Source organism: Danio aesculapii, chromosome 16 (assembly GCF_903798145.1).
Source record: "Danio aesculapii chromosome 16, fDanAes4.1, whole genome shotgun sequence".
Lineage (NCBI taxonomy): Eukaryota > Metazoa > Chordata > Actinopteri > Cypriniformes > Danionidae > Danio > Danio aesculapii.
Window position 1 is genome coordinate 43,062,423 of NC_079450.1, and position 27,981 is coordinate 43,090,403.

General features: G+C 37.4%; 1 protein-coding gene across 2 annotated transcripts; it reads left to right on the forward strand.

The window, feature by feature from the left end:
- Positions 1-36: 36 nt before the first annotated feature.
- Positions 37-27,600, forward strand: LOC130243784 (uncharacterized). Of its 2 annotated transcripts, XM_056476082.1 has the most exons (3): positions 37-260; positions 22,964-23,832; positions 27,015-27,600. In XM_056476082.1, the coding sequence occupies exon 2, from the start codon at positions 22,975-22,977 to the stop codon at positions 23,827-23,829; it is 855 nt and encodes a 284-aa protein (XP_056332057.1). In that variant the 5' UTR covers positions 37-260; positions 22,964-22,974; the 3' UTR covers positions 23,830-23,832; positions 27,015-27,600. The 2 variants fall into 2 exon arrangements, with proteins under 2 accessions (XP_056332057.1, XP_056332056.1); XM_056476081.1 differs by lacking the exon at positions 37-260 and having other exon boundaries at positions 22,833-23,832.
- Positions 27,601-27,981: the final 381 nt, after the last annotated feature.

A 27,981-nucleotide genomic window follows, 5' to 3' on the forward strand; every position in this document is an offset into this window, starting at 1 on the left:
TTTCAGAGCCGAACTCAGAACTCTGGAGTGATAACGCATGATCCAGCGATGGCTACGAGTCAACGCTAGGCGGCGACCATAGTCCTGCATTTACCCCTCAGCCGTCATTAGAAGAAGAAGAAGAGGAGCCGGATAAAAACAAAGAAGACAGAGACATCGTTTTTCGCCAGCACACATCGCAGTCTGTACAAACATCAGCCATCACCGATGATGAATCCCGCCGTTATCATCTAATTCTACAGTATCTGCAACGAAATGAGGTAAAAATTAATCAGATATCTGAATATGTTGTACATCAGCAACGAGCTATAGATGAACAACAGCGGGTTACCAATGAGAAACTGACTGAAGTCCAGAATATACTGAGTAAAGGTGAACGCGATTGTCGCATATTGAGTTTGATGGTCTGTTCAATTAAAAATTCACTGGTACATAAATGATTCATGAATAACAATGATTGCTTTTATCTGACCATTGCTAGATTTTTAGATGTTAGATAAATGAGAACCTTATGTTAGATGTTTAGTTATACATTTTGATCAATCGTATTAAGTCTGTATTTCTTCTTTGTTTTCTTCTCGTGAATTGACTTGCGTGTTTAGTGATAGAGTTTTACATATTACACTTGTATTCAATTATGTTTAATTTGTTTTTGATTTCACATTTAAAAAAGATGTATTCGATTTTGTATATTTCTATTTGAGTTTTACATTTAAAAATTGTATTTGGTTTGTTTAATACTGTTTCAGCTATACATTAAAAAAATAATTTGATTTTGTTTAATTCTGTTTGTGGTTTACATTTTCAAACGGTCTTCAATATTATTTTATGCTGCTTGAGTTATACATTTTTAAACATTTATTCAATATTGTTAAATTCTGTTTGAGTTTTAAATTGTTTATTTCTGTCCATTCAATCTTTGTATTTCTGTCCATTCATACTTTGTATTTCTGTACAATTATCATGTTATTCCATTACTGTTATTGGCGCTAATGTATTTCTAATAAAATAGATCTAGTTTGTTTCGATTTTCATATGAAAAAATAAAATAATAAATAAATAATAAAACAAGATTAATATAGAAATAATATAACAATAAAGTATACCTTAAAATAAAATAAATAAATGAAACAAGAGAGGTATACAACAATAAATAAAATAAAGAAAAATAGCAACAAATTAAACAATAAGTCATTGCTAAAATAAAATAAAAGTAAAATAATCAATAAAAGTAAAGAATAAAAAAAATAAAAGTATTCATTTAAAATAAAAAAGTTAGAAATAAAATATTAATAAAACTAAAATAAACTTAACTATAAATTATCAATAAAAGAAATAATTTCAAAATAAAAAACTAAACTAAAATAAATCTAAAAATAAAGAATAAAAATAAAAGTATTAATTAAAAATAAAAGTTAGAAATAAAATATTAATAAAACTAAAACAAACTTAACTATAAATAATCAATAAAAGAAATAATTTCTAAATAAAAAACTAAAATAAAATGAATCTAAAAATAAAGGATAAAAATAAAAGTATTCATTAAAAATAAAAGTTAGAAATAAAATATTAAGAAAACTAAAACAAATTTAACTATAAATAACACTTTCAAAATGAAAACTAAAAATAAACTAAAAGATTAAATAAATAATAAAGTAAAATATTCAATACAAGTATTCATTAAATTATAAAAAAGTAAAATAAACATTAAAAATTCAAAAATATGAATCAAGTAAATAAAATAACTGTAATGGGTAATGTAAATACCATGGATGATACACACAAAAACCAGCCAGATCAATCATTATCAGTTACACCACAAAGACCTATCGAGACGCATACAGATAGATTCTTCGACGATTTGCAGTTAAATTCTAGAGGCGATGCTTTTAACATCAATCCTATTTTACAAAGTCCACTATAGATGTCATGGATCAGGAAAATGAATTAAATTTGTCAGAATACGCATGATCGTTATTATCTAACGAACAGACCGGTAGTGCACTAACTCAGGATGCTATTCTTTATAACAACGCTAACAGTAGGCCGTCAGATATCACGATTGACTTTGAACAACCATCAACTAGTAGTGCGATAGATGATACAGGTAATAACAAAACACTACCGTCAGTTGTTGATGATCGTCTACCATCAACATCCGATATTGTTGAACCATTAAATCAACGACATATCAACATTGAAACATTGTTGAGAGATGGTGGTAATGTAAATGAATATCATGTTTTACCAAGACCTCGTTTCAACAGCGTGTCGGTGCGTAGGTCTTTGAATATGAAAGAAATAAGATCTCAAAATTTAGCGACGTACCACATACGTTTACACGAAACCATGGATGACATAGTGTCATTCGCTAGACATATTGGCGGTGATGGTAGTGTTATCAATTTATGCCTTAGAACCCCCACTCTGAAATCCGATTTAAATGCTGTTTTAACACAGAGTAATAATTATGACGTTAATCTTTTTACAGACCAAATTGTAAATATTCTACAGAGTGATGACCAGTTAGTAGCTAGCGAAACTGTCGAGATTGAAGCAGATGTTGTAATGAACAGACTAGGAGGCGGTCGACCTCGTCGTAAACTTACTGATTTGGCATTTGATCAGGTAATCAAAAGAAAAAAGACGAACTTATTCATACCTACAAACATATCAAACAAACTATGCTTCTCTATATGTCTAGCACATTTTCTAGAGTGTGATTTAGAAAACTGTGCATCAATCATACACAATAAAGCTGGTCTTACTATCCAAGACGAAGTAGGCCTTCACGACATCGCTAGATTTGAACGACTGTTTGATATAAAAATAGTTGATTTTTATAGGACTAACACAGGTGTGTTACAAACCTACGTAAAAAACAGAGCCACACCTTAAAACGGTGTTTCTTTATTTACAAGACGATCATTACTACATGATTCTTAATTTGAAGTCTTTGATAGGCGCTAGCTATGTATGTGAATTCTGCTATAAAGGGTTTACGTACCTTAGACACCATCAATGCGATTACGTCTGCAACGTCTGTTTCAACAGCGAATGTTACAAATATCCTAAAAAAACCATCCATTGCCCCGATTGTTTGCGTTATTGCAAATCGGCTTACTGCTACGATGCTCATAAGAAGCCGGTGCTTAAAAGAGAACAAGTGCCTTGCGACGTTATAAAATACAGCAAAGATTGTGGTAGATGTTACGAAAAGTATAAGTCTCAGCTCCCCGATCCGTTGCGTGGCATGCCGTGAAGAACTTACCGACGCTGGGATACATGAATGTTTTATTAATCATGAAAGAATCAATATCCCTCAAAAAAAATGTTTTTTACGATTTTGAGACTCGTTATGAAAATGGGAGACATGTGGCTAATTTTGTCTGTGCGATAACTTTTCGCGGTGCAAGATTTGTAGCTGCAGGAACTGACTGTGTGGAAAAAATTATTACACATTTCAGAAAACCCAAATAAAAAGGTTAATGCTTCATAGCTCATAATGCTTCCAGATTTGACTCCTTTCTAATTCTTGAATATTACTGCAAAGCTGGTCTTAAAATGGACATCATCATGCAAGGATGTAAATTAATATTTATGTTTGATGATGCGTTTAAACATCGTTACATCGATAGCATATCCTTCATACTGATGGCTCTATCTAATGCCAGCTGCATTAAATCTAGCCACGACAGAAAAAGGCTACTTTCCGGATCATTTCAATAGAAAAGAAAATGAGAACTATATCGGCCCAATCCCAGACAAAACGTTCTATGGCTATGACAACCTATCTGAAAAAGATCGAGCAAAGTTCGATGCGTGGGACACTACTGCTTCACGCACGGTCTTTAACTTTAAGGAGCAGTTGTACCACTATGGCGAAGCGTGTATGAAATATTGTGAATCGTTCATAGAGTGTACTCAAATCGATCCGTTCAGTTTCACGACTCTTGCAGGTTGTTGTATGGGTGTCTTTAAAACTCATTATCTCAGAGAGAACACTGTGGCTCTTACCCATAATAATGCGTACATTTACCAAAATAAGACGTTCTCAAGCATATCGATTGAATGGTTGGAGTATGTAAAAAAAAGTCTAGAAACGTTGACATTCATCATGCTCTGAATCATGGTGAAATGCAAATCGGTAAATTTTTCTTAGACGGGTATATTGAACAGGGCGGGTCTAGGTATGCTCTCGAATTCAACGGTTGTTATCTTCACGGTCATCATTTCCGTTATGAACCCCACAACCTAAACCGCCTGTCGCCTATCCCATATGGCGTTCTCAGAACTCAGTTTGACGAAAAGGTTGAAATTCTACAAAGTGTTTATGTTATGAAAGTAGAGGTTATCTGGGAATGTGAATGGGCTAAGATGAAGCAGACAGACTCTTCAGTGATGGAATTTATGAACACTTATTCGGCTCCCGAGAGACTGAAACCAAGAGATGCTCTTTTTGGTGGTCGCACGAATGCTTATAAGTTGTATCACAAAGTAGCCGATGGCGAGAAAATTAGCTACCTTGATTTGACCTCTTTATACCCGTTCTGCCAGTCAAGAAAGAGCTACCCTGTAGGACACCCGTAAATAATTTTCAATGATTTTCAACCGATTAAAAAATTATTATGATGATGACCACATACATTTGACATAAAATCCTGGACACGTTTTGTAGAATATCTTGTCACTGTAGTATTTGTCATTAAAAAGTTTTTGATGGACATTGGAAATATCCAATACCATCTCGCGATAAATAAATGGCTAGCAAGTGTTCACCCGGCATGTCGGAAGGGTGTGTGTTAATAATAACCATAGTCGGTAAGTTTGTTAACGGTCTTTCAGGTAGTTGATCAGATGGTAGAGTTCCGGGAAAATGAGTGTTACATGTAATTTTATCCATGATAGCGTTTAGCTGTATGGTGTTCATAACCGATTAATAGTAATCAACCAGAATCTGCCTTCGATTAGACACCTCAACGATGCTGTCAAGCACTGAGTAGATGATGAGGTTGATGGTATGCGGCAATGCCTGTCTGAAACGGGCTTCGAGTCTGATATTTCCAGACTTGATAAGCGATACGTGTTGACCACAGTCTTCGTCCGGTGTAAGGTTGAATGCATAGAGGGAATATCCCCTGGCAAATTCAGATCTGTTGATAGACAGAGCGTGGTTATTAAGATGCCTGCCGGTAGCTGTTACGAGTTGATAAAATTTTCGTACCACAGATCTGTCTGTAAAATTTGGCTGTAGAGGTTTAGCAGGAACTTGTTGACCATCAACGTAGAGGGCCAAGAACTCCAAATCTTAATTTTTTAACGCGAAGGGGTTTTTATCATAAGAACCGGTAAATGCATCGTTATCGGTCATCCCCAAGACCAAAAATAGATTTTCCTGATTTGAAACTCGGGCTCCTTGTGGTATGGAGAAATTTTTCAGGCAGACACTGTCAATCGAATACTTTGCATTGGTGGACAGCAAGGCCTGAGCATGGGCCAGCCGCACGTTCGGTGCGACTGTCACTTTCTTGACAAATAGGGATGCAGACCCAATCTTTAATTTATAGGCTACGCCACCACTCCTCATCAGACAGAACTCGTCTTTACCTCTGATCATGCGTATTTTTATGTTGACGCCATTGAGCATTAATTTTTCTTGAAAGAAAATATCACTGTGAATAGGTGCCATCAGATCGACAATCTTGCTCTTGGTTGTGTATGATGCCCTTTGCGTCAACCTCTGGTTATTGTCAGCTGGATCTTTGTCTTCCATGTGCCCAGTCGTGTCTTTGATAAAAAGACCTGCGGAGAATGATGATTCCAGCGTGTCTTTGCTGTAGTTGATGAGACTCTCGATGATACATCTGTACGGGTGGGTGCTCGAGCTTTGGGAGAGTAATCGGTCTCCGAGACTTACAGTAGGTGAGAGTTCAAAGTGACTATTACCGCCGGTCCTTATACCGCCGCCGTTTGAAATAACTGCTGCTCTGTTTTTAGTGTAGGACCGCAGTTTGTGAAAAAGCCGCCAGGGGGCGCAAAGGGACGGGATGCGAACGGAAAGAAATAGCCTTTACAGCAGCTTTAAATATGCTACTGTGCTTGTAAATGATATTAAACAATAGGTCAAAGCATTATAAGTCCTTCATTAATCATTTAAAATTTGTTAACACACTTTATTGTAAACTTTTTAAGTGCAAAGAGGACTCGTTTTGGAATTGAAGAAATAAAAGACAACTAACATGACACACACATTCAATACAAATAAGTAGTCTTAAATAAATAAATAAAGCAGTCTTTTAGCCTGCTTTTAGTGTTTGCCGTTTTGATAGGACTAAGACAAGACTTTTTCATTTATGTTTTTATTTATGTTTTTATTTACATTTTCGTTGTTGATTATATTTTACTATCTTATTTTATGTCTGAATTATTGTACATAATAATAAACGAATAATGAAAATAAATTAATAATGAAAATATGCATAAATAAATAATTTATTTGGTATGGTCTAAAGATCTTAAGTTGAATGCTGCTTCATCAAAAGCAAAAAAAAAAAATTGACCTACCTTAAGCAGATCACTAAAAGTATAATAAAAATAATTTTTTGCTCTCTCTCTCTCTCTCTCTCTCTCTCTCTCTCTCTCTATATATATATATATATATATATATATATATATATATATATAATGTATTTATTTAATTATATATAATTATAAATATATTCTTAATAAACTTCCCAGCCACAAATATTTAAAAAACACAACTTGTATTAAAACTGGGCGAGGATTAGAAAGAATACCATGCTTGTTATATAATTTAAAATGTTATTCCTCTTGTCCAATTTCTTTATGCACATTTTTTCACTCGCTACTCTGCCAGGAACTTCGCCGCTAGAGAGCACCTTCAAAAATCTCAATCTCATGGCTCATTCTTCACGAATATAGAATTAAAATAATGGCGCGTTTGGTTAATTGTGCATCCCGCGGGTGCAACCAACAAGAGTTGTGCATTTTAGTTTAACTTTTTGAGCGTTAAAAGCAGTTCGGTGTTAGTTTTTATTTAAATATATCAAGCCGAAACTAAACAGCGCATTCTCTCCGCCTCCTCGTTCATAGACCGGGACGCACTGCTGAAGCAGGCAATAGAGAAACTCCGTCATTCATCATAATCTTAGCTGATGTTTCGGAGTCGAAAGAATATATTAAAGAGAAAGGTTCTTTTAACAGTCCCTATATATTTAATCTTTTTCTTTCTTTTTTTCCTGTCATTTCTCTTCAGCAAATTATATTTTTTAAAGCTGCTTGATTCTTTTAAATCCGAAAGCAGAGCCCGTCAATTGGTGTTTTTCCATAAGATACGTTTATCCTACGATAATTTATTTTAAGGTTTTAATAAAAAAAAACAGGTCACTTAATTACTTTCGATGTGCTAAAATATTTGTTAAACGAATGTTATTTAAAAAAAGCATATGCACATATTACAATTGTAAAATAGTCTAAAATACATGGTCTAGTCAGAAATAAAGGAAATTAGTTATATTTAATGCATAAAATAGGCTAGCCCTTTTATAAATTGAGTTTAATTGATTTGAAACTTTTAATTGCATTTTAATGTCCTGTATAAATAATAAAAGTTGCATCAGATTGACGAAAAAAACGAATATTAATACCTGCAAACAGGGCCACGGTTACTTTTTTTTCACTGACTGGCATGACTGGCAAACGCGTCAGAAAAAAAAAACTGCTGAATCTCTGCGAATATTTGGTTAACTTATAAAACAAATGTCTGGTTTAGTGATGTTAGTAATGCATAGAAAAATGCAAAGCAGAATTCTCCTGAGCTCATTAAACCACTGATGACAGCGACGGAATCACTGGCCCACCACGTTCTTACGAACATATTTTATTTATTAAAGGTATTATTTCATTGACCTGAACATAACCAGTTAAAATATAATTACTAACCCATCGTCTAAAGCAGGCAACACTCTATTCAGCTATGTTCTGTGTTTTTACTTAAAAATATTTTCGTTTTGGCGAATGCTTAGAGCGTAATATAGATATTTTAAATAACAGGTAGTAGGGGTGGGCGGTACACCGGTGTCATAGTCATCACCGGTGTGACATTGCGCCACAACATGGATTTTCTAATACCGTCAATACCGTAATAAATCAATTATGCGCCTTGAACGGCTGCATTTACATCAATAATAGCTAATTCTAAATAATAAGGCATTCAATTTTCTTCAAACGTTCAGTTGTGGTCTGAATACGTTTCCTTATACTACAGGGCTCGAAATTGCAACCATTTTGGTCGCATGAGCGCCCGAAATTTAATCTATGCGCCCTCATAATATATTTGGGAGCATTTGTGTGTCTGAATATAATGAACAGGGAGCTTTTGTTACTGCAGGAAATACAAACGGCTGAAGAGTGAAAAGTGCACAGGTTTGCAAACCTCACCTAAAGTTATAATAATAATAATGGCGCAGATGACAGCGATCATGACATGAGGTAAATGTTGATCCGCCAGCTGAGATCAATCGAGTGTTTTCGGAGAAGGTGCCCGAATCTTGATGCGTTGCATTCACCTCGTGTTCAGCGCAAATGTCCGCTAAATATAAAATCTAACACTGTACACATCATCGCCAAAGAAACTCGCCTTTACTAAGTTTACACTGAAACTACGGCTCATAACAAAGAGCGGAATTGCGCTGGTGGTCATCGCGAGAATCCTGCTCTGTCTGCTCATAAATTGGTGCGGCTGACTCGCCTGCTTTATTCCACCAACACAGAGAAATGAAGATCAGCTCATAACGAGACTGAGCATTTACAATGAACCAAACCAAAACTTTTAAAGAGTGATAGAAGTGAGACTTTCTTTTGTCCGTTCTTCCTTGAGATGTTTTTTATTTTGCTATTGAAAGTAATACCATGATATTATGCCGTCACCGTTCAAAAGATAGAAACATTCATTTTCATAAGGCCCCATATTTAATGCGGTTTCGTTTTTAAACGCAAAGGTTTTGTTACGCCATCCGTCCAATAGGAGTTTTGGATTTTGTGTATTCATGTTTGTGAAAAACACTTAATAGTGGAAACCCCTTCCCCCTTCTCATAACCAAAAGCTTGTCTGTCAGGTGTTAATGGGCATCAGTGTTTAATATGGTGTATAGATTATTATGCGTTATTGAAACATCAAGGGGGACGCAGCAAAGTCACTTATAAATTAAAATTGTATTATTTTAAGCAATTTTATTATTTTATGCAACAGCCTTACATTTAAAACGGAAACTTAACGGCGATTATAATCAAAAAGAACTCAGCCTATAAGGCTAGATGTTTTCTTTCCCTTATTTATTAATTTATTTGTTCATGTGTTTGGCGCATGTAACTCGTGTGCCATCGGAAAACTAGTGTAATGACGGCAAGCCATCTTTCCCAGACTCGGGGCAAAGTCCTGCCTCTCCTTTCACTCCGTCCCGAAGCCCCAGCTGGCCCTCCTGGCATCCTCTGCGTAAAACATATGCTGGATAAGTTGACGGTTCATTCCGCTGTGGCAATTACAGACTAATAAAGGGACTAAGCCAAAAAGAAAATGAATGACGAATGAATGAATGAATAAATAAATAATAATAATAAAATAAAAATAAGGTAATAATCTTTACACACAGATGCCGCATAAGTGGCCTTTTTTTAATTTAGAGATGGTACATTTGAATTGCCTCTGCCACTTCTTCCCCCACCTCAAACCTGAAAGTTTAAGAGAGAACTATATTCTTTGAATAAAACTATTGAGCTATAAAGGGAAAAAAACGCAGAAGAAATTTGCCATTATATTAATTTAGCACAGCTGCCAGTCATTTTCACATTCGTTTTTCAGTTAGGGATTAATATTAAAGTAGCCTAGTAAAAATGTCTATACTATAATTTTATAATTTGTTATATCCATCATTATTATTATTATTATTATTATTATTATTAAAGCTATACAATTGACAAAACGCATAACCCTTAAAAAAATTTGCTTTCATTTTGACATAGCTAAAGCACACGTTTAAAGTTATGTAAAAAAAAACATCCCATTCTACAGCAGCAGTCAAGTTAGGACACTTAAAAATGCCTTTTGCGTTTGAAGATGATCGACCTGCGAAGTTATGTTTACAGTGTTATAAAAGAAAAAGGTAGGCTATTTAGTGCGTGTGGATTTACCGTAGACAGGCTTTCTGTTTGGCTAATGCCTAAAAATGTAACTAAGTAACACATTAATTTTAGCAACTATTTTTAAATGGCATTTAAAATTTAAATTCATTTTTTTATTTAATTTAACATTTAAATATAATTTAATTTAAAACATTTATTTTTTCCTCGCTGATTTTGGTTGGGTAATAAAGCGTGATGACTCAGATATGATCTAGTTTAGCTTGCATGTGTGGGCATATTTTGACGTCTTTACCTAAAACTTTAAACATTTATAATATTTAAAATAAAACGGAAAGAAATAAGGAGACTAACATAATTTAAACCACTTATTTGGTGCTTAAACCACCTCCAGAAAGTTTTGCCAGCTGTGGTAGAGCGCAACGGAGGCTCCACTGGAATGTAGCAGATGTGTTAAAACTTGGTATTATTTATTAATATGTTATTAATGTGTTTTTGTGTTCCTCGTCTTGTACGTCGCCGTGTTATTGTGCGTCAACGTCACGTTTATCTGTCCTTAAGTGCGCATATAGTCGAACATTTCTGCTCGACATCGGTAGAAACAAACTTCACAAGTTAAACTCCGCGGACACTGATGAGCTGATAAGCGGCGCGAGAGGAAGCAGAAGAGGGGTAAGCGCGGGGGTATCCGAACAAGGCTAGCGGCTAACCCCCACAAACCCGCTATCCCCTCCATCATTCTAGCGAACGTACGCTCGCTAGACAACAAACTGGACTACCTCCGTCTACTTCGTTCATCACATAGGACTGTAAAGGACTGTTGTGCTTTTGTGTTTACGGAAACTGCACATTAGTGAGCAGCAGACAGCTCACCCCGATGCTTTTCTCATCCTGGCAGGGGATTTTAACCATGCAGACCTAAAGAGTGTGTTTCCAAAAATACAACAACACATAGACTTTCCAACACGGGGAAATAACACAATGGACTTTGTTTACAACACACAGAGAGGAGCTTACAAAGCCTTCCCCCTCCCCCACCTTGGTGGACCACTTAACTGTCATGCTAATGCCTGCTTACAGACCGATCGTTAAAGTCACCAAACCGGTTTGCAAGGAGATACAAGTGTGGCCAGAAGGTTCTTCAGAGGCTTTACAAGACTGATTCAATACCACAGACTGGGATATGTTCAAACAGGCTGCCACTCAAAAGAGCAAGAGCACCAGCCCCAATCATGTACACCTTCTACAGAGGCACTATTGAGAGCATCCTGACCAGCTGCATCACTGTGTGGTTTGGAACCTGCAATGCATCCTGAAGGAAAACACTTCAACGCATAGTGAGAACAGCTGAGAAGATCGTTGGTGTCTCTCTCCCCTCCCTTCAGGACATTTACAGCAAAGCCCTCTGCATAACAGCAGATGCCACCCACCCAATGCACAACTTCTTCAGTCTGCTGCCATCACACACACACACACACACACACACACACACACACACACACACACATATTAATTTATATATATTTGGTTGACAATAAATAAATAAAAGAAAGAATTAATGAATGAATTCTACAGTCTGCTTGTGCCTCTATGTTTGTTAGTTACTGGAGACATCCAGTAAGACACAGTCAAATATTCAGTCCAAATGCACTGGAGAGACCTGAAACATGTTAATTTTTCCTTATTGGCTATGTGACATTTAGATGTTGCATATTATTCTGTGGTCTTAAGGAAAGTGTTAAGTATTTCAGCACATAAGAGCAAATATAGCTTATAGCCCATTTCGTTGCGCTCGGCAGCTTTTCACTAATAAAGCTCTTCATGTAAATTTCATTTTTCAATTTTAGCACGTCATATAAAAACATCGCCCTTGCGCCCTCATTTATGATATCCTGCCGCCGGGCCTGCTATAGCGAAACTTTATTGTTTGAGAAGAAACAAAACGGAAACTGTGCATGAAAACCTGGCTGGGAAGACGGCGATAACATGAATTTTCTGTTCTTCAACGAGAAAAAAAAAAATCGCAGACATGACACAATGACGGCGTTAATTATACAACGCAGTGTTTACGATTATATTAACAACTAACATTAATATCAATAACTCCTCTGGCTTTAGACTGTACCTTTTAGAGCTTGTTCTTGTCGGCGCAATATAAGTTTATTGCATGTATAGCTACGAATCAGATTATGAAGAATGATTAAGAGCATGCTTTTCCTTTATTTCATCCTTTCCGTAAGGTGTTTTATTTATTTATTTATTTATTTATTTATTTGTAATTTTTTAAATAATGATGACAATATTCACTGTCTAAGCATTCCTCGGTATACTACCAACAAATTACGCCCCTATACCCAAGTAGCCTACCTAAGTTAATTTACATTTCATGTCAAAAATAAGAAATCAAAAAAGACCAAAGTATTATGCTAAATATCCGTACAAACGAACATGTTTGCTGTTTAACTTTCGTTGATAAAACAACACAATACAGCCTATAATAATGTAGGCTAGTTAAATAGAAATAACTTTAACTGCTTGAAACAGTAAACGTTACATTTTAGAAACTTCACAAATACTAATCAATAATAATATAAATAGTAATGAAGAACAAAAATATTAGCCTAGACTTGTAACAACATAAGTCAGATATTGAAAATCCTGGCTGGGAAGACGGCGATAACATGAATTTTCTGTTCTTCAACGAGAAAAAAAAAAATCGCTGACACGACACAATGACGGCGTTAATTATACAACGCAGTGTTTACGATCATATTAACAACTAACATTAATATCAATAACTCCTCTGGCATTAGACTTTACCTTTTAGAGCTTGTTCTTGTCGGCGCAATATAAGTTTATTGCATGTATAGCTATATGAAGAATGATTAAGAGCATGCCTTTCCTTTATTTCATCCTTTCCGTAAGGCGTTTTATTTATTTATTTATTTATTTATTTATTTATAATTTTTTAAATAATGATGACAATATTCACTGTCTAAGCATTACTCGGTATACTACCAACAAATTACGCCCCTGTACCCAAGTAGCCTACCTAAGTTAATTTACATTTCATGTAAAAAATAAGAAGTCAAAAAAGACCAAAGTATTATGCTAAATATCCGTACAAACGAACATGTTTGCTGTTTAACTTTCGTTGATAAAACAACACAATACAGCCTATAATAATGTAGGCTAGTTAAATAGAAATAACTTTAACTGCTTGAAACAGTAAACGTTACATTTTAGAAACTTCACAAATACTAATCAATAATAATATAAATAGTAACGAAGAACAAAAATATTAGCCTAGGCTTGTAACAACATAAGTCAGATGTTGAAAAAAAACTGCGTCTCTCCGCCTTTTGTTTTCTATTCATATTTTAAATTCTTTGCCAGAAAAACTAACATGTTGACTTTGTTCGGTTTAAGCGGAGACTTATTTGAGATTACAATGTTTCCAGCAGCACTGAGATGGTGTGCCTGTAGCGCATGCAGATACTTTTTCGCAACCGTGGCAAAGAGGGTATTTTGCTCCGCCGCCTGCATTTCTCGGAAACCAGCTCTACATCGCGGAGCGGCGCGTTCTCAACTACCAAATATGCTGCTCCATTTCTCATCAACGTCTACTATTTATCAGTTTCTCTTTTGTATTTGGCCATTTTTTAAAAGGCCTCTCTGCCATACCTGGCTGACTAGCTGGGCATTTGCATTCAGTAGATGACACCGGAGCTGGCTCCGCATTTCATGGGCTGGGTGACATGACCGCAGCTCTGGAGGTTCGACGTGTTTGTCCATTTAACACTTATTTTTCTAAACAAGCCCAACAAATAGCTTCATCCTAATTATTGATTCGCCTTTCTCGTTCGCCACGAATATAATAAGTAATATAAGTAATATAAGTTTTCCAGCGAGGTTCATGGCTGAACTTGAACTTGCTGTATCACGTCTAAGTTAACGTTATATTCATAAATGTATAGGCTACTTGGCAACAAAACAGAAAACGTGTGTTCTAGAGTGATTGTCATCACGGTGACCGTCACAGCCCTTACATATGACATTGCATACATGTTTTATAAGCTATAAAATGAAAGCCTCAGTTTGGTGCGGAGTTATCATTATACCAAAATCAAGAAAATCTTTGGATTTGTTTGATTCGTAGATTGTAGGCTATTTTAAAAGCTGATATTATATAAGAACTATTAATAACTGTAATTTTCAAAAAAATAAAATAAATAAAATAAAAAAGGGGTTTGTTGGTGGTAGCCCACCCTAAATCATCAACAGCCTGCTTTTTTAAGTTTATAAAGCGGCTCCAGACAGCACAGAGGTGATCTGCATCAGCGCTGGTTAATGTCAACTCTGTGTGAAACTGTGACCAGAAATATCCTTCTTTCAATTTGCTTCTTTGGAAAAATGCGTCTGTAGAAACGTGTGTTTGCATGTGTTACCATCCAAAGAGTTAACAAATATTTGTTGTACATTTAGTGGCCGATCACAAAGCGCACGCCTTTACGTTCCAAAAACGGCGCACCGCGCTGCCTTTTATGGTTGACAAAAAAAGAAGCCCTGCACTCTTTTGTATGTCACTAGAAAACGACTGAATCAGCTGGTGTGCGCGAGTCGAGTTGCTGTCGATGTTATAATTGTAAATTCAATAATATTGTGATATTCAAGATCTATAAATACAACTCTGGATAACTTGAAACAGCGACCACAAGTACCCTCCTCCATCTTTAAAAGTTTGCTATACTCACATTGACAACCCAAACCCCGCTGTCACCTCAACAGAAACCATGCAGTGCTTTCATTTGACTGAACAATGAAACAGAAGTAACACGCTTTTCCGCTCGAGCACACAGCACACAACGGCAAAACTTGAAGCGCGCTGACCGAGCATAAGATCATGTTTATTACTAAGAAAACTAACTCAAAATTATATTTTAATTGAACACATCTGATCACATAAGGTACGCACAGAAAAGTCTGTTTAGTGTTGTGGAAAGGCAAAGCTGAATATCTGTGGTTAAACTGCCACCCAGCGGTCAAAAGCTGCTGGCGCACCAAGTACCGCTGTCGCCGCGGTATGAATGGCGCCAAAAGGAACACATTGAAGTAGTAACATCTGTACGTCGACTTGTGAGAAAATTGTGGCAGCAGGGTAATTGATTAAACCAACTTTTACAGGATCTGCTATTTCACCGCCATTAGGCTTTGTGATTTTAAGTCTTAGATGCATCAATGTATTATTTAGATCGATGTATTCCTCACCAGACCCTGCTATAAAAAACTCCAAAGGCGACGAATCCGAGATGGTCGACAGAGGAGGTACCTCCACATACATATTCTTCTCTATAGATGTCTGTGTTAAAGGTACTGTAAATAAGTCAAGCTCAGACTTAATACACTCTCCGGACATGCGATGCAGTAGCGCCATGTTAGAAAATGGTGTTTATGTTTCTCTTAGCGCCTTTGTTTCGTCTCACAGTCTTTCTACGCTTCCTGGGTGTAAGTGTCGTTTTCTTGACTGTGTGCTTTATCTTTATAGGGCGACCACGCCTCCTGACTCCTGGTGGTTTAGACAATCTCGTACGGGCCATAACCATGAGCCCTGAACCGTCTTGTTGTCTATCGTCACGAGCTCTTGACAGCACATTTGAAATAACATCCGATGCTATGTTTTTTGCAGCTGTTTTCAAGTGAGGTTTAGCGATGTTGAACCCAGTTTTTAACAACGGGACCGCCATCCTAAACAGACCTCTAAATAGTCCTCCCAGGCCTGACCCGTACATGACGGCACCGCCTGCATATCCAGGGAGCCCGCCTCCGGCTTGATTTTGGTAGTAGTTGACATAATCGTTGATTTCGCCGCGGTGTGTATTGTAATAAGACATTTTAAAGACCCGATTGTCTCACCGGTCTAAAGTGTAGTTTCATAATAACTTTCCGTAAGCAAATCTGACCTCGCGGTTTTGATCGTCCTTTATTTCTATGTTTATGTCTGTGATGATCGATTTGTTGACCGACGCGTAATGTGGTTTGTCGTATCTGACACTGACGATATCATTGTTTTCACCGGTTATATGTACGCATCTTAAAAGGGGCACGTATGAATCACCAACTGATTGCTAGTCGATGATGTCGGAGTAGACATATAATGTGTAGAAACCTCCATTGATGTCGGTCTTAGTAAAATCTGCTTTTTCATGGTAGGCTGAATGACCTAGTCCCTCTCCAGGTTTCACTCCTAATATGGCCCCTAGTTTCTCAGAGAAACCTATAGATACGCTAGGTTTTGCCACCAAAGGAATTTAATTTTTTAATTTATCGTAAAACAATATCCCTGATGGTTGATAACATCATTTATAATTTTGATCACGTTTGGTATATCCTTGTAGTACCCTCCGGGTATTCGAACCCACCTCGAAACAAAGAAACCAGGTAGATCTTTAAGTACTTTTGTTTCTATTTTTTTTTCTCTTCATTATCAGGGTCGGGGTATGTGTCTAGGTTGAACATGCCATCATCGTCAGTAATGTTATACCAGCTTATACGATATCCAATTTCAGCAAGACCCACTTCCCAATCACCTTTCAGGTGTATAGTTTTGGACAAATTAGTCGTATAACTAGATATACGATTTTCAGGACATACAGATAAAGAAGTGTTACACGGGAGTGTAACGTAGAAACCGTTGTTATCCATAGCTAGATTGTACAATAATAAACAGCATAGAAAAAGAAACGGGTAATTTAAGGTTTTTGCAAATCCATCAGAGCTTTTTTGTCTATATAACTAATAAATTTCGAGGGCCATCCTAACCATTTCACTAAATCAAGTGTAGACCATCCTTGCTTTTTATCACCTAAAATCTTTTCCGCTTTGAACGATTTGTTTTTATTCACACATATTTTCTGTATCTCTTGCTCATAAAAAACTCCTTCGATAACATCACCGTCATAATCTTTGAGCCTGTAGACAGGTGGTTGGCGTGGAATACACTCAGAAACTGTAAAGAATTCTTCGGTGTAGTTCTGTTCGTAAACTTTGGCAAACGGACCTCTTACTTTAGAAATCCTAACTACGTCGCCAATGATGTATTTGAACACTGGTTTCTGAATCTTTATGTTACCGTAAGAGTTTTGAAACACCGTAGCTTCATTTTCTTTGCAGACATCAACGGGTCTCATCTTAATAGTCCTGTGATAGCTGTTGTTGTATCCTGTCATAATATCTTGTAAGACATCGATGTATCGCTGGGAATAAGTAGCAGTTAGAAAACGCCACATTCTACTTTTTAATGTTTTATTAAAACGTTCCACAACGCTGGCCTTTGAATCAGTAGCCGTTGCAAAATGATTAATATCGTGTTTTTTCATAAGATCTTGAAAATGTTTGTTGAAAAATTCCTTCCCCTGGTCAGTCTGTAACTTCCGTGGAATGCGACCCTCCTCGAGTATAGACTCGAACGCTTTAGTAACTTCGACTCCGCTCTTATTCTTCAACACCCGACTCCACGCATACTTGCTGAATACATCTATACAAGTCAGCATGAATTTATTACCGTCATTTTCCGTAGAATAGGCTGACATATCGACAAGGTCGGCTTGATACTGAGTATCAACGCCATATACCACTACTCTATTTCGTTTGTATTTTAATAGTGCTGTTTTATGTAAAGTGTAAGCATCTTCCCCGGCCAACCAGGCCGACACCTGTTTATCATTTAGACGGACTCCACTCTCCTTAAACACGGCATCTTTTAAGTGTTTTTTACCACCTAAAGCGCCCAGCTTGATGAAACATAATAAACATTCTTCATTAAATCAGACATGCTTCTGTTTTGCCAGTTCTCAAAGAATAATGCAAAACATTGTTTGTACGAGTCTTTTTATTTAAAGTATGGAAACATACATGACATGAAATCAGAAAATGATTACATAACAACTTTACAAACTGTCTAGGTAGCATAGAAATTGTACACAAGATGACATGTCTTTATCTAGAATGTAAGTGACCAAAGATTCAACAATTTCAGATTTGTCATCAACATCATTTTTTTGTAATCAGCGATATACATACATCCGACACATAGGTAGACATACAGAGAACATCACCGACTCCAAACCGATAAGATACTTCAGACATAGCATCTAGAACTCTTCTAATCATAAAACACGTTGGTTCAGTACCGTTAACACAAACATTAATCATGTTGTCCCATGAATTATCCAGAGTTCTCACAATCTTCATTTCATTCTTGAAATTTGCCACCCGTCTGGACCGAGATAATCGGTCATCATTCGTAGCATCGTTAATGACTTTACATAAAAGACCATTTAACTGATTTTTGTAGTACTCTTTTAAAAATCTTTCAAGTATCTTACTAGGTTTACATGTATTTCCCATTGTTGAGTTTCAGCCGATTCGAGGTCTAGCCACTGCGGTGCCAGAAATCGACAGCGTCGCTGACGATTTTCTCACAGGAGTCGTCCAGAATCTTGGTCCTGATGTCTTCCAGTCTTGCGACGATGAACGGTTCGCTCCTCAATTCATGTAGAATGCCCAGGACAGTCCTTGGATCATCTGAGGCTACGACTTTAAGCCAACACGCATCATGGCCTGTGACACAGCCGTGTGGAACTCAGGTTTGATCCGTTTATTGACGAGTGTTCCAAAGTGTGAGTCGAAGTAGAATGGTGATGGTTCAAACAGGCAGGTGTGTTGCAGCTGGCTGGGGTGGTCGATAGCACAACCCTCGCATTCCTTTTTCAGCTGAGCGTCGATGATGAGTGAGCACTGTGATCAGGGCTTTTATGATCTTGAAACTGGAACTGCAGAAACACCCGTCCGTGACGTCAAACTTTGCATGATCATCTTTTTTGTACTTGTTTGCCAGGTATGTCAGGTTACGGTACCCTAGTTCGGTGCAGAATTTATCCAGCCAGTTTTTTTCATCGTTGTCCGGTTCAGAAGATTTGAAAATCTCAAAACAAGGTAAGTCACGGTCTAATGCAGAAGCTCCGAATTTCGGAAAGCATAGTAAGGCGTTGTCATCAGGAGGACCCGAATTGGTATCCTCGGGCCTGAAGATGGCAAATTCTGAAGAGAGTTGTTGAGACATGCTGTAGTACTGTAGTGGTCACTCGCCAATTAGGGCTTTTTATGCTCGTAGTAGATGGGCGGAGACAGTTGCGAATGATCTCTCCTGCGACGCACAGACCTCTGGGGGGTGAAACAGCTGAACTTTAATATTTCTGTATTGATTATTCAAATCACACCATTTGAACAATTAGTTTATGGATCCAAAAATGTCAGCCATTTTGTCAGCGTCTCTCCAGAGGATGGGTAGAACCATTTCATATCGTTCGTTATGCTTGTCAGCATGTATTATTCCAGAACGGTCACGAAGCTTTGTCTTGTCATCACATAAGAATATGTAAATGCAGTCTGCAGCGTTCTTTTCACAGTTGTTTCCAACCACTCGAAATCGGTTGTTTGATTTTTCAGAATCCCACTCTGCGATAAACAACGGCTCCTGTTTAGGATTACGGACATCTGGCCAGACATGTTTGTAGAATAAGAACCAGTCTTTAACCGTCAGGACCAGACGGGGTTCTCCAGAGTGTGCGGTTCTCCAGATTCCATTATGTACAAGGTAACAGAGCGCAGAGAGAGAGAGAGAGACAGAGAGAGAGAGAGAGAGAGAGAGAGAGACCCGACGATCTGGCAGTAGTATGTTGTGTCAGCAATTTCCTATCATAATTTAGCATTAGGACAAACAATGGTTTATCAGAAGCATCTGCCTGGGTGTTGTCTAACGGTCACCAATTTTGCCTTATCTTCTGACACCATATAGGAAATATGTTGTAACAACTGTTAGATGTCTTATATCTTTCACAAACACTTGGCCAACAGGCGGGTAACGTTTTCCTTATCAACACAACAAAGGAGAGCTATGTCAGACAGTGGTGCATATACTATAGTTTATTAATTATAATATAATATAATAGTATATAATATAATATAATAGTATATAATATAGTTTATAGCAATAATTAAAATATAACATAATTTATTTGATTTGATTAAAATATAGTTGTAATAACGGTTGATATATTTTATTTCATTTGATTAAAACTTAATAAACTTTAATTTAATATTTTAATTAACCGGTATTATAATTTATTTAGCTTGATAAGAATCAAATTACTGGAATTATTATTTTAATTAAACTGTTAAGAATCTAATTACCGGGATTATTAATTTAATTAAACTGATAAGAATCTAATTACATGAATTATTAATTTAAACTGATAAGAATCTAATTACCGGAATTATTCATTTAATTAAACTGATAAGAATCTAATTACCGGAATTATAAATTACCGGAATTATAATTTAATTACCGGAATTATTCATTTAATTAAACTGATAAGAATCTAATTACCGGAATTACAAATGTTATATTAAAAGGGGTGGGGCTTAAACCGGAAGTGGGCGTGGACATCCTCAATCAAATTTCTTGACACATGCCGCCCCATATTCCTCTCTCTTTTGTGATTTATGACAACCGCAGTGCGCGTTTGTTTGACCACCGGTGTAGTGAACTCACCAAGGGTTAATGAGCAGCCGCAGACTAAACTATGAAGGCGGAGTTGCTTTATCTCCGTTTGCAAAGTTATTTTATTTTACTTCGTTATAAACAGCAGACAGAGGGGGGGTTTGTGTGCTCGAGCACCTGCCCATTTTTCTCTCGGAGAGAAAGTTCTCCCTTCTTTGCAAACGGATGCCCTATCCGCAACACGCACCACGCTCTTCACCTTCGCAATCAACTTGTGACTCAATCGTTAACAAGCACCAGTTTTGCCTCCAATATCTTTGGTGTAAGTTTTGACTCTTTGTTGTATATCCATCCGTGTCCCCCCCCCTACAATTTAGGTTTTGGTTGTTTGTTGATATTGTGAATATTGTATACGGTAAGAGGCAGTAGGGGTTGGACACCACACTGCTTTTTGTAAATATTTTTCTCCTGCTTTTGTTCTTAGTCAGGGAGATAGAGGTAGATTTTGTATTTTTATTTCTGTTATTTTATTAAGTGTAGTTTGTTTCATTTGGGTATTTAGTTAGAGTGTACTTTTTGTTTATTTTTCTGTGGGTCCACTCCGAGGGAGTTGGCTTCACGTTTTTGGGTGATTTAAAAAAAAAAAAAAAAAAAAAAAAAAGACAAATAAAGAGACCTGACATTAAAGGGTTATAAAAGTAATTTTTATTTGTCTGTGATCTTTTATGTTGCGGCCTTGTCCCTAGACCAGGGTGGTGTAACAATTAGCAGACATATGCTAGAGTTTAACGAGTTAAATACATTCTCATTACCATTTTTATGGAAGTAGTTTAAATCTGGTATTTATTGTTTGTGTTTTAGCTTTCAAGCAAGCATAATTCCAGTCTGCTTCATCTATATCTTCTTGCATATCTGTTTTCCAAGCATTTAATTTATCCAACGTTGATTCAGTACTATGTGTGACCATAAAATTGAAATACATAGAAACATGACCGTTTCCTTCTAAATTTTGGATAGTAGTTTCTTCAAATTTTTATAAAGATCTTATACAACTAATCTGTGTTTCTTTTGATGACATGTAACCCTTCAACTGAAAGTATTTAAAGAAAAGTAATTTTTTTTAAGAACTAAATAATTTTTATCATTATTATTTTTTTAAATAAATGCTCAAAGGAAAGCAAAATCCCATCTTCAAATCTCTTATACTTTGAATTGCCTCTTGTATTCCACAACTTAAAACCTATGTCCTTATTACCAGGGACAAATTGTTTATTACCCCAGTTAGGATCGAGTGAATTGTGACAATTTAGGTACGCTATTTATATGTTGGTGTGAAGAATGCCAACTTGAAATTGTATTTTTTAGAAACCGATTTTTGGTGTGTTTTTTTTCAGTTACTAGTGGTAAATCTGGGGTGGAGTTTTGTTCAATATCTACTGAAGGATAAGCATTTTATTAAGCTTTGTTAGTAAGTACGTAGTAAATATAGACATGAAGGCTTTTGCTTTAAATGGTTAGCTGCTATATTAGGTGCACAAAGTATAGAGAAATGTTACCAGATGCTAGCAGCATCCTGTTGTTGGGTGGGGGTGAATGACAAGATGTATAACCTGTGTGTACGTGCTCTGAAACATCTGCCTTAAAAGGTGAACTGTTAAGAGAAGATACATAGATACTAGGAAGAGGAATATCTGGTTGCTGAATGGTCAAACTCTCAAGACAACACCATATAAGGTTAGAGAGTGTGTGAGAGACAGTATAAAAAGCATGAAGCACAGTATCATGGGCAGAGGCTGATACAATAGTACATCTCTCCTGCGCAGAAATTGTATTCTCTAACTTCTTGCATTCAAAATAAAACTTCTTAATTTTCAACTCAGATCACCGTCAATTTTTGAACATGCAATGGACCATTTCACCGGACGGTAGCTCCGCGTTTAGTAGTTCACTGCGTTTGTTTGGAGTTTAGATTCGCAATTTACATTTTTATCATAAAATACCTCCTCATTCGCTAAATATTTATCTCTCCTACTTGGGGTGAACAATCCCCTAACACACTCTTACAAACAAATCTACTTTTAAACGTTCTGTCTCTCGAGTATCCGCTTGGTGTTTGTAGCTTTAGCCTGCTAGCACCGCTGGTCAGCTAAAGCTACCAACCTCTTTCACTCACTTATTTTCTCACTTTCTGGCTTTGCTCTTCACCTTGTACAATGTCGCTTGCGTGTCTGTCCTTGAGTGCAGGAGAGGCATCGATGGAGGCGCTGGAGCTGGAGCTGGAAGCGGTGGAGTCCCAGATTCGCTCGCTGGAGACGAAGCGAGAGGGCATCAGGGCTCTGCTCTTAACCCGTACTCGCTCGTCTGAGGTAAGTGTTCGATACAACGACAATCTCCCAGTTTCATCAACCCCGTGTGCTTCTCTGTCCAGGCCCAGCGCACCGAGGACGCGGTTCACCCAGGCGTCGTTCACGACGACTCCCGGCTACCACGGCCCCTGGGTGCAGCCATGTAGGGTGCTTACCAGGTCCCGGGGCAGAACGTCTCCTCCTCCGGTGTTCGAGATCCCCACGGAGAACCGCTTCGCCCCTCTCCGCGAGACGGGTCGCGATGTTGCCATCATTGGCGACTCAATCGTGCGCCACGTCCGCTCCACTTCCTCCAAAGGTAACAAAGTACGCACTTTCTGCTTCCCTGGTGCCCGAGTTAAGAATATTTCTGCACAGATACCTACTATCCTGAGCGCTGCCGAGAGCCTCGGTGCCGTCGTCCTCCTCGTGGGGACGAACGACACCGGGCTCCGGCAGACGGAGATCCTGAAGAAGGACTTCAGGAGCCTGATCGAGACGGTTCGACGCACCTCGCCCGCCACGCAGATCATCGTTTCTGGACCGCTTCCTACCTACCGCCGAGGAAATGAAAGGTTCAGTAGACTTTTTGCTCTGAATGAATGGCTATTAACATGGTGTGAAGAACAGAAATTGCTCTTTGCCAATAACTGGAATCTTTTCTGGGAGCGTCCTAGGCTTTTCCGCGCTGACGGGCTGCACCCCAGTCGAGCTGGAGCTAAACTCCTGTCGGACAACATCTCCAGAACACTTCGCTCTATCTGACTAGTAAGTAAAAATTCACAAAATTCGCAATTTAGCCACATAGACTCCTATTCCTCCCACATAAATATCAGTAATGCATACCTAGCTAACCACATAGAGACTGTGTCTGTTCCTCGTATTATTAGATCAAGAAACAAACGTACTGTGTGCTCCAGAAATAATCTATTAAGAATTAAACCAGAAAAAACACTAAAAGTGAAAATACAAATTTCATAAGGCTTGGTCTCCTAAACATCAGGTCACTAGCGCCTAAAGCACTTATCATAAATGAAATAATAACAGATAACAATCTTAATGCACTCTGTCTCACTGAAACCTGGCTGAAACAAAATGACTATATTAGTTTAAATGAGGCAACTCCTCCAGGATTCTTATATAAGCATGAGGCTCGTCAAACTGGTCGTGGTGGTGGAGTCGCGTCAATCTTTAGTGATATTCTTAATGTTAATCAGAGAAACGGACCTATATTTAGCTCCTTTGAAGTACTAGCGCTTAATGTTGTCCTTCCAAACACTATGCAAAAAACTATGTTATCTCTCGCTCTAATCACCATATATAGACCCCCAGGACCCTATGTCAATTTTCTAAAAAAGTTTTCTGATTTTATCTCTGACTTACTAGTTAAAACTGATAAAATACTAATTGTAGGAGACTTTAACATCCACATAGATGACGCTAATGACACATTAGGGCTCGTGTTTACGGACTTGCTGGTCTCACTAGGAATAAAGCAAAATGTTATTGGTCCAACCCATCGCCTAAAGCATACACAAGATCTAATTCTGTCTTATGGAATTGAGGTCATTGATGTAGACATTATACCACAAAGTGATGATATTAAAGACCACTACCTCTTACTATATAAGCTGTGTTTACCTGAAATTAGCAGATCCTCTCCGATATATCGCCCTAGTAGAACTATTGTTCCATCCACTAAAGATGAATTTAGAAATAACTTACCTGATCTTTCTCTACTTCAAAATGCACCCGCAAACGCAAATGACCTTGATGTAGTAACCAGCAGTATGGATGCCATCTTTACTAGCACTCTAAATACTGTGGCACCCATCAAACTAAAAAAGGCTAGAGAAAATAAAACTACACCGTGGTATAATAGTCAAACCCACGCTCTCAAAACAGCAACCCGTGCCCTGGAACGTAAATGGAAAAAAACTAATTTAGAAGTCTTTAGAATTGCATACAAAGACAGTATGTCCAGCTATAGGAGGGCTTTAAAATCTGCCAGGGCTGAGCACCTCCGCAAACTGATAGAAAATAATCATAACAATCCTAGATTCTTATTTAACACCATTGCTAAGTTAACAAATAATCGGTCATCTTTGGAACAAAACGTTCCATCGCAAATTAGTAGTGATGACTTCATGAGATTTTTCTGTGATAAAATAGAAGGCTTTAGACAGAAAATAGGAGATATTAAACTTTCTGCACCGCCTTATACTTCAGATCCAGTAAACACGTCTCTGAATCTAAATAACCTACAGTGCTTTAAAATCATAAAACAAGAAGAGCTAGACAAAATTATAAATAGCTCTAAATCAGCTATGTGTATATTGGACCCAATTCCAACAAAGTTACTGAAAGAATTGCTACCTGTTATAGGAAAACCTCTTCTTAACATTATCAACTCTTCTTTATCTTTAGGCCATGTTCCAAATCCTTACAAGTTAGCTGTTATTAAACCTATTATTAAGAAACCACAACTGGACCCCAGCAACTTAGCTAATTATAGGCCTATTTCAAACCTTCCATTTATATCTAAAATACTAGAAAAAGTTGTTTCTGCTCAATTATGCTCCTTTCTGCAGACCAACAATGTTTTTGAAGTGTTTCAGTCAGGTTTCAGAGCTCATCACAGTACAGAAACTGCATTAGTGAAAATAACCAACGATTTACTCTTAGCTGCTGACCAAGGGTGCATCTCGCTATTAGTTCTACTCAATCTTAGTGCGGCATTTGACACCATTGACCATGGTATCCTTATTAATCGCTTAAAGTCTACAGGTGTCCAGGGACATGCCCTACAATGGTTTAAGTCATACTTATCTGACCGTTACCAGTTTGTGAATATTAATGGACAGCCTTCACAAATCAGCCCAGTAAAATACGGGGTGCCTCAAGGATCAGTTTTAGGCCCTTTGCTGTTTACAATATACATGCTACCCCTGGGAGACATTATTAGAAGACATGGGATCAGCTTTCACTGCTATGCAGATGATACTCAATTATATATTTCAACTAAACCTGACGAGACGTCTAATCTGTCCAAGCTAACTGAGTGTATTAAAGATGTTAAAGACTGGATGACCAACAATTATCTTCTCTTAAACTCAGACAAAACAGAATTACTACTTATTGGGCCTTAATCCTGTACACAGCAGATCTCACAACTCGACCTACAATTAGAGGGATACAAAGTTAGCGTTAGCTCTACTATAAAAGATCTGGGTGTCATATTAGACAGTAATTTAACTTTTAAAAATCATATATCCCATGTCACAAAAACTGCTTTCTTTCATCTGAGAAATATCGCTAAGTTACGAAGTATGCTATCCATCTCAGATGCAGAAAAGCTAGTCCATGCTTTTATGACTTCTAGGCTGGACTACTGTAATGCACTGTTTGCTGGCTGCCCAGCATCCTCTATTAACAAACTTCAGCTAGTACAAAATGCAGCTGCCAGAGTTCTTACCAGGTCTAGAATATTTGATCACATCACCCCAATTTTATCCTCCCTACACTGGCTGCCTGTTAAGTTTCGTATTGAATTTAAAATATTGCTTCTTACATATAAAGCTCTAAATAATCTAGCTCCTGTTTATCTAACCAATCTTCTGTCTCGCTACAATCCAACTCGCTCTTTAAGGTCTCAAAACTCAGGGCTTCTGGTAGTACCTAGAATAGCAAAGTCGAGTAAAGGAGGTCGAGCCTTCTCATTTATAGCTCCTAAACTCTGGAATAGCCTTCCTGATAACGTCCGAGGCTCAGACACACTCTCCCAATTCAAAACTAGATTAAAGACCTATCTGTTCAGTAAAGCATACACTTAGTGCACCACTTGGGGGCTTCCACACAGGTTATGCATCTTGTTGATATACACTGTGAACATCAGCTACGCTAATTATTTTCTTTATTCTCCATTTCCACCTGGGGATTCTCTTCCCGAGGCCCTCAGACTATGCAGAGTCACTGATTCGATCCAAGACCAACGACGAGATGATCCCAAGGTTTTTTATATCCTGGACCTGGCCGAATCCTGAGCAGCTTCTGTGATGGTCATGGAGGAGTGGAGAACATGAGACTGATTCCTGTGACGCTCCAGAGACAGACGAGTCTTCGCTGAGGCCAGCTTCCAGCCTCCGCCACTGAGACTACAGCTCTGCACAAACGTTTGGCCAGCGGAGAAATTAAAATGGTCGTGCCCAACTGAGCCTGGTTTCTCTCAAGGTTTTTTTTCTTCACTTCCGCCTTTAGTGAAGTTTTTTTTCCCTCTCCGCTGTCACCACTGGCTTGCATGTTTCGGGATCTATAGAGCTGTGCATCGTTGGATTTGCTCTTCAGTATTTGGACTCTCAGTAGTGATTATTAAACCACACTGAACTGAGCTAAACTGAACTGAACTTAAACACTACAAACTGAACTACACTGTTCCTATTTACTGTGACCTTTTATGTGAAGCTGCTTTGACACAATCTACATTGTATAAGCGCTATACAAATAAAGGTGAATTGAATTGAATTGAATTGAATTGAACCATTTGAGTCCTATAATTGGTGACCCAACAACGTGATTGACTGGAGATTGTCAAATAGATGGACGTTTGTTTCTGATGCCAAAACCAGAGAGGCCTCTCTATACAAAGGTAAGCAGAAACCTTTTACTTAAATTCTGCTATTGAATATTCTAAATGAACGGTTTTTGGCATCAGTAAATATAGTGTTCATGTATTTGATGATATTTTGACATGCAAGTAATTATAAAATACGTAAATTAAACTACTTACCTGAAAATTGTGAATGAATATAGATAAATGAGTAGTGAGAGAAAGAATAAAGAGAATTCGAGTAAATCACTAGGATCTAGGGGAAGTCCTTTTCTCTAAGGAGGCACTTAGGGTAGACTTTTAGAGTCTAA

Coding starts and splice junctions, on each gene's coding strand:
- LOC130243784 (XM_056476081.1), top strand. CDS start 22,933: ATGTCGCTTGCGTGTCTGTCCTTGAGTGCAGGAGAGGCATCGATGGAG.